The 12,769-nt window shown below is 40.4% G+C and overlaps 1 protein-coding gene across 1 annotated transcript in view; it reads right to left on the reverse strand.

Moving 5' to 3' along the window:
- stxbp2 (syntaxin binding protein 2) overlaps positions 1-12,769 on the reverse strand; it is a 51,673-nt gene that overhangs the window by 16,812 nt on the left and 22,092 nt on the right. Inside the window, exons 14-15 of the mRNA XM_061905239.1 lie at positions 3,468-3,609; positions 3,280-3,386 (exon numbers count right to left, since the gene is read on the reverse strand). Of these exons, the coding sequence (XP_061761223.1) occupies positions 3,280-3,386; positions 3,468-3,609 (249 nt within the window). The remainder of the gene's footprint in view (positions 1-3,279; positions 3,387-3,467; positions 3,610-12,769) is intronic.

The raw sequence follows: 12,769 nt of genomic DNA on the forward strand, positions 1-12,769 counted from the left end.
TGATTAGTAGTTGTTGAAGAAAATAGCAAATGTCTGTGAAGTTGCTACGCTGCTGTATGCTTAAAATAAGTAGTAGATGTAAATATTACATGTTGTAATAAATGTGCCTGTTACTTCATTACATATTTACAGTATGCATATAAGACCTCGATGGAGGTGTTTCGATGTTTTTTTAGAGCGCTTTGTGGGTGGAATAGAGCAAATCCCATTACCTCCTTAGTTAGCTGACTTTTGCTAGCGTTTCTTTACGAGTTAGAATTCTTTTTTTTTTTTTTTTAAACGTGTTCTTGTCTCACATCAAGGTTGTGAATGATAAACAAAATTCCAAAAAGAAGAGCAGTTCCCATGTAATGGTGTTGGCCATAGTGTGAATTTCCCTTTTTTTGTTATTTTCCCCACAAGCAAACAGCATCCATGGTTTTGGTAACTAAAGCAGGGCTGTCCAAATATTTTCCACCAAAGGCTGCATTCTAATAATAAACGGACAGAGGATATTTTGCTATTATTTTCAATTTGAAAAAAAAAAAATAATAATAAAAATGAGTAGGGTCACGTGCGGTGAGTTTATCAAAGTACCATAATCAGTCATGGTTTTGCGTTAACATTTTAAAAAAGTGATACACAGTTAGGAAATTGTTCCACAGTTTATCATTAATAGGGGTAATCCTTACATTTCTATTGTCTTTAATATACAATACAGGCCAAAAGTGTGGACACACCTCATTAAATGGGTTTTCTTTATTTTGGAGATTGTCACTGAAGGCATCAAAACTATGAATGAACAAATGTGGAGTTATGTACTTCACAAAAAAAGGTGAAATAACTGAAAACAGGTTTTTTTCCCTCGCTTCTCGAACGCCTCCCTAGGAGGTGTTTAGGGGACGTCCAACTGCTAGGAGGCCACAGGGAAGACCCAGGACACATTGGGAAGACTATGTCTCCTGGCGGACGTTTGAACGCTTCAGGATACCCCGGTTAAGAGCTGGAAGAAGTGGCTGGGGAGAGGAAAGTCTGGGCTTCCCTGCTTAGGCTGCTGCCCCCGCGACTTGACCTCGGATAAGCGGAAAAAGATGGATGGATGGATAAATATGTTATGGACTAGTTTCTTCAAAATAGCCACCGTTTGCTCTGATTACTGCTTTGCACACTCTTGGCATTCTCTCGATGAGCTTCAAGCACGCCTGTGAAGTGAAAGCCATTTCAGGTGACAATCTCTTGAAGCTCATGGAGAGAATACCAAGAGTGTGCAAAGCAGTAGTCAGAGCAAAGGGTGGCTATTTTGAAGAAACTACAATAATCCAATCCATCCATCCATCCATCCATCCATCCATCCATCCATCCATTTCCTACAGTTTGTCCCTTTCGGGGTTGCTGGGGTGCTGTAAACAATCTATAATGTAAATAGTCATGAAAATAAAGAAAACACATTGAATGAGAAGGTGTGTCCAAACTTCTGGCCTTTACTAGCATTAAAAGATTACAGTTGGTACAAAATGCGGCTGCTAGACTTTTGACAAGAACAAGAAAGTTTGATAATATTACGCCTGAATTGTATATACCTTTATATACATATATACATACATATATACCTATACTGTATATACCTTTATATACATATATACATACATATATACCTATACTGTATATACCTTTATATACATATATACATACATATATACCTATACTGTATATACCTTTATATACATATATACATACATATATACCTATACTGTATATACCTTTATATACATATATACATACATATATACCTATACTGTATATACCTTTATATACCTATACTGTATATACCTTTATATACATATATACATACATATATACCTGTACTGTATATACCTTTATATACATATATACATACATATATACCTATACTGTATATACCTTTATATACATATATACATACATATATACCTATACTGGCTCACCTGCACTGGCTTCCTGTGCACTTAAGATGTGACTTTCAGGTTTTACTACTTACGTATAAAATACTACACGGTCTAGCTCCATCCTATCTTGCCGATTGTATTGTACCATATGTCCCGGCAAGAAATCTGCGTTCAAAGGACTCCAACTTATTAGTGATTCCCAAAGCCCAAAAAAAGTCTGCGGGCTGTAGAGCGTTTTCCGTTCGGGCTCCAGTACTCTGGAATGCCCTCCCGGTAACAGTTCGAGATGCCACCTCAGTAGAAGCATTTAAGTCTCACCTTAAAACTCATTTGTATACTTTAGCCTTTAAATAGATTCCATTTTTAGACAAGTTGATCTGCCGTTTCTTTTCTTTTACTCCTATGTCCCACTCTCCCTTGTGGAGGGGGTCCGGTCCGATCCGGTGGCCATGTACTGCTCGCCTGTGTATCGGCTGGGGACATCTCTGCGCTGCTGATCCGCCTCCGCTTGGGATGGTTTCCTGCTGGCTCCGCTGTGAACGGGACTCTCGCTGCTGTGTTGGATCCGCTTTGGACTGGACTCTCGCGACTGTGTTGGATCCATTGTAGATTGAACTTTCACAGTATCATGTTAGACCCGCTCGACATCCATTGCTTTCCTCCTCTCCAAGGTTCTCATAGTCATCATTGTCACCGACGTCCCACTGGGTCATTATTGTCACCGATGTCCCACTGGGTGTGAGTTTTCCTTGCCCTTATGTGGGCCTACCGAGGATGTCGTGGTGGTTTGTGCAGCCCTTTGAGACACTAGTGATTTAGGGCTATATAGGTAAACATTGATTGATTGATTGATTGTCACCGACGTCCCACTGGGTGTGAGTTTTCCTTGCCCTTATGTGGGCCTACCGAGGATGTCGTAGTGGTTTGTGTTGTGGTTTGTGCAGCCCTTTGAGACACTAGTGATTTAGGGCTATATAAGTAAACATTGATTGATTGATACTGTATATTTAAAGACAATAGGAATGTAACAATTACCCCCATTAATGATAAACTGTGGAACAGTTTCCTAACTGTGAGTATTACCTTATTAACTACTAATGTAAAACCATGACTGATAATGGCACTTTGATAAACTCACCGCACGTCATGATCATTTTTTGGTCTTAATAACCGCGATATAGCATTTTTATATTGTTAAATTACTGAAAGACAAAGCGTATGATGGTTATTGGTGTCTTTTTTTCTCTTGTTAAGCTTTTTTTTGATTGATTTTATTTCGACAAAATTCTGCAGGCAAACAAAACTTGTGCCCTTGGGCCACATTTTGGACACCCCTGAGGTAGAGAATAGAAGTAAGGAATAAATAAGTAAATACCCCTGCTATGATGCTACAGCCCAGATTCTGGAGGTTGGTGATGATGTTTCTGTCGGACGTCACGTTCGCATGCTGTATAAGTTTGTCAAGGTTCTCCTCCGTGATTCCTAAACAGATCCGGCACAAAGTCATTAAGACCAATTCAACACGTTGGCTTTGAAATCAGTGCGGAGAGGAGGACTGCTCGCCTTTTTTCTTGTGGAATATGTAGAGCAGGATGATGCGGATCTTGTCGTAGGCCTCGATTCCGTTGTCGAGCAAAACGGGGACGATGCTCTTCATGGCATCTTTAAGGGGTTCTCCCTCGGCGCTTACGCCCATGACCAGGTCCTGTGGGACAGATGGCTGAGGTTAGAAATAGGCGACCATAGGCGACCATGAACTGATTAACGTGGAAACTTATTCGGTGTTACCATTTAGTGGTCAATTGTACGGAATATGTACTGTACTGTGCAATCTAATAAAAGTTTCAATCAATCAAACCTTTTACATTTGAAACATCCATCCATCCATCCATTTTCTACCGCTTATTCCCTTTCGGGGTCGCGGGGGGCGCTGGCGCCTATCTCAGCTACAATCGGGCGGAAGGCGGGGTACACCCTGGACAAGTCGCCACCTCATCGCAGGGCCAACACAGATAGACAGACAACATTCACACTCACATTCACACACTAGGGACCAATTTAGTGTTGCCAATCAACCTATCCCCAGGTGCATGTCTTTGGAGGTGGGAAGAAGCCGGAGTACCCGGAGGGAACCCACGCAGTCACGGAGAGAACATGCAAACTCCACACAGAAAGATCCCGATACTGCTATGCAACAATACCAATTTTGTGTTTTAATAAATGTTTTTTTTTTGTTTTTTTTACAAACCCCGTTTCCATATGATTTGGGAAATTGTGTTAAAAGGTAAATAAAAACAGAATACAATGATTTGCAAATCATTTTCAACCCATATTCAATTGAATGCACTACAAAGACAAGATATTTGATGTTCAAACTCAAAAACTTTTTTTGCAAATAATAATTCACTTAGAATTTCATGGCTGCAACACGTGCCAAAGTAGTTGGGAAAGGGCATGTTCACCACTGTGTTACATCACCTTTTCTTTTAACAACACTCAATAAAAGTTTGGGAACTGAGCAAACTAATTGTTGAAGCTTTGAAAGTGGAATTATTTCCCATTCTTGTTTTATGTAGAGCTTCAGTCGTTCAACCGCTGTCATATTTTACGCTTCATAATGCGCCACACATTTTCCATGGGAGACAGGTCTGGACTGCAGGCTGGCCAGGAAAGTACTCACACTCTTTTTTTACGAAGCCACGCTGTTGTAACGCGTGTTGAATGTGGCTTGGCATTGTCTTGCTGTAATAAGCAGGGGCGTCCATGAAAAAAACGGCGCTTAGATGGCAACATATGTTGTTCCAAAACCTGTGTGGACCTTTCAGCATTAATGGTGCCTTCACAGATGTGTAAGTTACCCATGTTTAGGGCATTAATGCACCCCCATAACATCACAGATGCTGGCTTTTGAACTTTGCGTCGATAACAGTCTGGATGGTTCGCTTCCCCTTTGGTCCGGATGACACGATGTTGAATATTTCCAAAAACAATTTAAAATGTGGACTCGTCCCACAGAACACTTTTCCACTTTGCATCAGTCCATCTTAGATGATCTCGGGCCCAGAGAAGCCGGCGGCGTTTCTGGATGTTGTTGATGAATGGCTTTGGCTTTGCAGAGTAAGCTTTAACTTGCACTTACAGATGTAGCGACAAACTGTATTTAGTGACAGTGGTTTTCTCAAGTGTTCCTGAGCCCATGTGGTGATATCCTTTAGAGATTGATGTCGGTTTTTGATACAGTGCCGTCTGAGGGATCGAAGGTAATGGTCATTCATTGTTGGTTTCCGGCCATGGCGCCTACGTGGATTGATTTCTCCAGATTCTCTGAACCTTTTGATGATATTATGGAGCGTAGATGTTGAAATCCCTAAATTTCTTGCAATTGCACTTTGAGAAACGTTGTTCTTAAACTGTTTGACTATTTGCTCACGCAGTTGTGGACAAAGGGGTCGAATATTTCCAAAAAACAATACAACGGGGTTTGTAATATTTGTCTACTCCTTCCAATCCAAACGGCGATTAAAACCACCCTGGCAGAGGTAATGCCTATGATTGCTTAGCCGGAAAATCTGCATAACAGTGTGGTACGCCAGCTGCACTGAAGCAGACAAACCGGCGATTCAGAGGGTCATAAAGTCTGCACAAAAAAATCATCGGCTGTCCCCTGCCCTCCCTGAAGGACTTACACAACTCCCGTTGCCTCAACAGAGCAAAAAACATTACCAAGGACAGCACACACCCTGGCTTCCACCTGTTCGACTTGCTACCATCAGGCAGGCGCTACAGGTGCATCAGAGCCAGAACAAACAGGCTCAGAGACAGCTTCTTTCCCAAAGCTGTCACCATCAATCAATCAATCAATGTTTATTTATATAGCCCCAAATCACAAATGTCTCAAAGGACTGCACAAATCATTACGACTACAACATCCTCGGAAGAACCCACAAAAGGGCAAGGAAAACTCACACCCAGTGGGCAGGGAGAATTCACATCCAGTGGGACGCCAGTGACAATGCTGACTATGAGAAACCTTGGAGAGGACCTCAGATGTGGGCAACCCCCCCTCTCTAGGGGACCGAAAGCAATGGATGTCGAGCGGGTCTAACATGATACTGTGAAAGTTCAATCCATAGTGGCTCCAACACAGCTGCGAGAGTTCAGTTCAAGCGGATCCAAGACAGCAGCGAGAGTCCCGTCCACAGGAAACCATCTCAAGCGGAGGCGGATCAGCAGCGTAGAGATGTCCCCAACCGATACAGGCGAGCGGTCCATCCTGGGTCCCGACGAGCGGTCCATCCTGGGTCTCGCCTCTGGACAGCCAGTACTTCATCCCTGGTCATCGGACCGGGAGGGGGGGACATAGGAGAAAGAAAAGAAGCGGCAGATCAACTGGTCTAAAAAGGAGGTCTATTTAAAGGCTAGAGTATACAGATGAGTTTTAAGGTGAGACTTAAATGCTTCTACTGAGGTGGCATCTCAACCATGTTGAACTCTAACTTATAATAATAATAATAATAATAATTCACCCCTATACAATACAATACCCTAATACCCTACTGTGCAATACTACCCTTCGAGTGCAATACGTCCGTCACTGATTGTTATTTATTACTTCGGTACTCCTGTCTTGCTCTGTGTATTGTACAGTATTTGTAATTTGTACTTCTATAGTGTTTTGTATATTGTACAGAATTGCTTATTATTTTTTATTGGATAGTAGTCTGTTTATTTCAATTGTTACCTCTTATGTCATTTATTTCACCCCATATTTGTTCCCACTACCGCACCTTAAGTTGGAGTCTTTAATCTCGTTATATGCAAATATAATGACAATAAAGTTCATTCTATTCTATTCTATTCTATTCTATTCTAAAAATGCAAAACACTTTTACAGACGACAGGTGCCAGGAGTAATTGCAGTTCGGACCTCCCTGTGCCTCCAAAGAGCCAAAAGCAGATTTACAAGGTGGTGGCTTTTAAACATGCTAAAACCCCAACGGTGCATCGCTCATAAAACTTGGATCTCGTAAGGACACGGTTACACATTCCCTGTGTGCTGTAAGTCTGTGGACACAAGACAAGGTCACACGGAGCCAAAGACGACTTGGGAGACCTGTGGAGGGCTTGGAGATATCTAAAACGGCCTTCTTTCATCTCCGTAATATCGCTAAAATTCGCTCCATTCTGTCAACTAAAGACGCCGAGATCATTATCCATGCGTTTGTTACGTCTCGTCTCGATTACTGTAACGTATTATTTTCGGGTCTCCCCATGTCTAGCATTAAAAGATTACAGTTGGTACAAAATGCGGCTGCTAGACTTGTGACAAGAACAAGAAAGTTTGATCACATTACGCCTGTACTGTATATACCTTTATATACATATATACATACATATATACCTATACTGTATATACCTTTATATACATATATACATACATATATACCTATACTGTATATACCTTTATATACATATATACATACATATATACCTATACTGTATATACCTTTATATACATATATACATACATATATACCTGTACTGGCTCACCTGCACTGGCTTCCTGTGCACTTAAGATGTGACTTTAAGGTTTTACTACTTACGTATAAAATACTACACGGTCTAGCTCCATCCCATCTTGCCGATTGTATTGTACCATATGTCCCGGCAAGAAATCTGCGTTCAAAGGACTACGGCTTATTAGTGATTCCCAAAGCCCAAAAAAAGTCTGCGGGCTATAAAGCGTTTTCCGTTCGGGCTCCAGTACTCTGGAATGCCCTCCCGGTAACAGTTCGAAATGCCACCTCAGTAGAAGCATTTAAGTCTCACCTTAAAACTCATTTGTATACTCTAGCCTTTAAATAGACTCCCTTTCTAGACCAGTTGATCTGCCGCTTCTTTTCTTTTTCTTCTATGTCCCACTCTCCCTTGTGGAGGGGGTCCGGTCCGATCCGGTGGCCATGTACTGCTTGCCTGTGTATCGGCTGGGGACATCTCTGCGCTGCTGATCCGCCTCCGCTTGGGATGGTTTCCTGCTGGCTCCGCTGTGAACGGGACTCTCGCTGCTGTGTTGGATCCGCTTTGGACTGGACTCTCGCGACTGTGTTGGATCCATTATGGATTGAACTTTCACGGTATCATGTTGGACCCGCTCGACATCCATTGCTTTCCTCCTCTCCAAGGTTTCTCATAGTCATCATTGTCACCGACGTCCCACCGGGTGTGAGTTTTCCTTGCCCTTATGTGGGCCTACCGAGGATGTCGTAGTGGTTTGTGCAGCCCTTTGAGACACTAGTGATTTAGGGCTATGTAAGTAAACATTGATTGATTGATTGATATAAAGCTAAGCCACAGACATGTGCTTGGAAGGATTTTGATATCACTTAGTAGTACACGTTGTAAAAGTGTCAATAAGAGCATCTTCAGCCGTCTCTAAGCATACGTTGACATCTGGCATCCTTCTAGACGAGCACCAGTGGTGTTTTAAACACACATCATCAGGGCTATAAATAAAAATCAGTGGAGGTCATGCCGAGCGAGACGGCGAAGAGCCCGCTATACGTGCGCTCGGTGTCTAACGCTGATCCCTTCCGATCAAATAAATACAGATGGCTTGTTGAGCAGAGAAGTTCCCAGAAGTTTGAAAGCCCCCGGTTGGGAATATAATTCTGCTTTCCTGTTTTGAAGGGATCAAGAGTCCATTATCCTCCTTCTATTTATATGCTCATCTACAGCTTCAGTCACTCTGCTGCCAGATGTGGTAAAAGATGACCCCTGTAGATGTGGCAATATGTCCAATAGACACTACAGTCACATCTTTTTTTTGCATTTATATAGCGATATAGCTCGGTTGGTAGAGCGGCCGTGTCAGCAACTTGAGGGTTGCAGGTTCGATTCCGGCTTCTGCCATCCTAGTCACTGCCGTTGTGTCCTTGGGCAAGACACTTTACCCACCTGCTCCCAGTGCCACCCACACTGGTTTAAAAATGTAACTTAGATATTGGGTTTCACTATGTAAAGCGCTTTGAGTCACTAGAGAAAAGCGCTATATAAATATAATTCACTTCACTTCACATTTAAACCTGTGGTAGACATGGATGTTCTAAACCCGTTTTAAATGTGTTGTACTGAGCAGAATTGAACACAGCATCAACACAACAAAATACCATGTAAAAGAGAGTTTAGTATCGCTAAACAAAATAAAGTTGTTCTAACAAGCATCATAATGACTTACACTATATTGCCAAAAGTATTTGGTCACCGGCTTTGACTCACATCCCATTCCTAACCAATAGGGTTCAGTATGATGTGGGTCCACCCTTTTGCAGCTATTACAGCTTCGACTCTCCTGGGAAGGCTGTCCACAAGGTTGCGGAGTGTGTTTGTAGGGATTTTCGAGCATTCTTCCAAAAGCGCATTGGTGAGGTCACGCACTGATGTTGGTGGAGAAGGCTCTCGGTCTCTGTTCTAATTCATCCCAAAGGTGTTCTATCGGGGTCAGGTCAGGACTCTGTGCAGGCCAGTCAAGTTCATCCACACCGGATGTGGAATCTTTGGACCTTGCTTTGTGCACTGGTGCACAGTCATATTGGAAGAGGAATAAGCCCGCTCCAAACTTTCCCCACAAGGTTGGGAGCATGGAATTGGCCAAAATGTTTTGGTATCCTAGAGCAGTGGTCCCCAACCACCGGGCCGCAGAAATATTTTTTATTAAAAAAAAATATATATATATATATATTTTTTTTTTTGGGGGGGATAGGTTGATTGGCAACACTAAAATTGGCCCTAGTGTTTGAATGTGAGTGTGAATGTTGTCTGTCTATAATCAACACTAAAATTGGCCCTAGTGTTTGAATGTGAGTGTGAATGTTGTCTGTCTATAATCAACACTAAAATTGGCCCGTGTTTGAATGTGAGTGTGAATGTTGTCTGTCTATAATCAACACTAAAATTGGCCCTAGTGTTTGAATGTGAGTGTGAAAGTTGTCTGTCTATAATCAACACTAAAATTGGCCCTTGTGTTTGAATGTGAGTGTGAATGTTGTCTGTCTATAATCAACACTAAAATTGGCCCTAGTGTGTGAATGTGAGTGTGAATGTTGTCTGTCTATAATCAACACTAAAATTGGCCCTAGTGTTTGAATGTGAGTGTGAATGTTGTCTGTCTATAATCAACACTAAAATTGGCCCTAGTGTTTGAATGTGAGTGTGAATGTTGTCTGTCTATAATCAACACTAAAATTGGCCCAAGTGTTTGAATGTGAGTGTGAATGTTGTCTGTCTATAATCAACACTAAAATTGGCCCTAGTGTTGGAATGTGAGTGTGAATGTTGTCTGTCTATAATCAACACTAAAATTGGCCCTAGTGTTTGAATGTGAGTGTGAATGTTGTCTGTCTATAATCAACACTAAAATTGGCCCTAGTGTTTGAATGTGAGTGTGAATGTTGTCTGTCTATAATCAACACTAAAATTGGCCCTAGTGTTTGAATGTGAGTGTGAAAGTTGTCTGTCTATAATCAACACTAAAATTGGCCCTAGTGTTTGAATGTGAGTGTGAATGCTGTCTGTCTATAATCAACACTAAAATTGGCCCTAGTGTTTGAATGTGAGTGTGAATGTTGTCTGTCTAAAATCAACACTAAAATTGGCCCTAGTGTTTGAATGTGAGTGTGAATGTTGTCTGTCTAAAATCAACACTAAAATTGGCCCTAGTGTTTGAATGTGAGTGTGAATGTTGTCTGTCTATAATCAACACTAAAATTGGCCCCAGTGTTTGAATGTGAGTGTGAATGTTGTCTGTCTATAATCAACACTAAAATTGGCCCTAGTGTTTGAATGTGAGTGTGAATGTTGTCTGTCTAAAATCAACACTAAAATTGGCCCTAGTGTTTGAATGTGAGTGTGAATGTTGTCTGTCTAAAATCAACACTAAAATTGGCCCTAGTGTGTGAATGTGAGTGTGAATGTTGTCTGTCTATCTGTGTTGGCCCTGCGATGAGGTGGCGACTTGTCCAGGGTGTACCCCGCCTTCCGCCCGATTGTAGCTGAGATAGGCGCCAGCGCCCCCCGCGACCCCAAAAGGGAATAAGCGGTAGAAAATGGATGGATGGATATTAAATCAACATAAAAAACACAATATCACTTACAATTTGTGCAAAAAACCACAAAAACCTCCCTTTTTCATGACAAAAACATCCCTTTTTTATGACAAAGAAGAAAGAAAATTTTTTTTTTTCCAGTTTCTCTTTTCAACATGTTCGAAAAGGAGAAGGAGGAAGTAGAGCTTATTTAATCCTACCCCTTTTCTTTACATAACGGTTGCTAAAAGTTTTGTTCACTTCCTGTTCTCAATGTATTCACAACGTATACTCCATAAGTAATAAGTAATCACAATACAAATAAATAAATAATTGGTGAAGTAAGTTTTATTCCATACGATGAGATAAGTCAGATTATTTTGAGAATGAATAGGTGAGTAAAATCAGAATGTTTATCATGGTTCTTCATTTTTGTACTTTGTAAACACTTCCAGTTTGAAGAGTTTCTTGAAGTGGATCATATTAGTACATTGTTTGATTCCATAATTTAATTCCACATACTGATATACTGAAGGTCTTAAGTGTTGTACGTGCATACAAATGTTTTAAATTACATTTTTCTCTAAGATTATATTTCTCTTCTTTTGTTGAGAAGAATTGTTGTATATTCTTGGGAAGCAGGTTATAGTTTGCTTTGTGTATAATCTTAGCTGTTTGCAATTCCACTACGTCGTGGAATTTCAGTATCTTTGATTCAATAAATAAAGGCTTTGTATGTTCTCTATACCCAACATTATGTATTATTTTAACTGATCTTTTTTGCAACACTGTTAGTGAATGAAGTGTTCTTCTGTAATTATTTCCCCATATTTCTACACAGTAACTCAGATATGTAACACTAGTGAGCAGTGGAGAATATTAAGTGATTTTTAGTCTAGAACATGTTTGGCTTTATTCATTATTGATGTATTTCTTGCAACTTTATGTTGTATATTTTTTACATGAGATTTTCCAGTTCAATTTATCATCAATCATTATACCTAGAAATTTGGTTTCATTTACTCTTTCAATTTCTATTCCGTCTATTTGTATTTGTGTTTGACTTTCTTTTCTACTGTTACCAAATAGCATTATTTTAGTTTTACTGAGATTTAATTTTTGTCAAACCATTTTTTTAAATTTGTTCATTTCTTCTGTTATTATTTGTATTATCCACTGTGTGTTCTCTCCTGAACAAAACGCTGTTGTATCATCCGCAAATAATACTAACTTTAAATCTCTTGTAACTTTACAAAATGTCATGAAAGCAGAATATGTTCAAATGTATTTCCGTGAGAGCCGTGTAATATTTTTAACACTGAATACAACTGTCAGGTTCAAACACTGATGGCATCTATTAAACAGACAAGAAGCAGGGAATTAAACAGAGACTGGATTCAATTTAGCTCAATGAGGACAAACCCGTAGTACACAGTCGTCCTACGCTGACAAAATAATTCTACGCCTCCTCTTTCATTTGGACTTTCCCAGATTACAACAACTAAATGCGTGCATCTCTTATTATTTTTATTGACATTGTTATTCTGAAGCTAACCAATAATAAATGAAATACTTTTGACCATTAATGCGACTTCTTGAACAGGTGCGGTAGAAACGGATGGATGGATGAAAATGCATGAGAATGTTTTCTATTTTGAAGTGAAGTGAAGTGAATTTTATTTATATAGCGCTTTTCTCAAGTGACTCAAAGCGCTTTACATAGTGACACCCAATATCTAAGTTACATTTAAACCAGTGTGGGTGGCACTGGGAGCAGGTGGGTAA

The sequence above is a fragment of the Nerophis ophidion genome, linkage group LG07, assembly GCF_033978795.1.
Source record: "Nerophis ophidion isolate RoL-2023_Sa linkage group LG07, RoL_Noph_v1.0, whole genome shotgun sequence".
In the NCBI taxonomy this organism is placed as follows: Eukaryota; Metazoa; Chordata; class Actinopteri; order Syngnathiformes; family Syngnathidae; genus Nerophis; species Nerophis ophidion.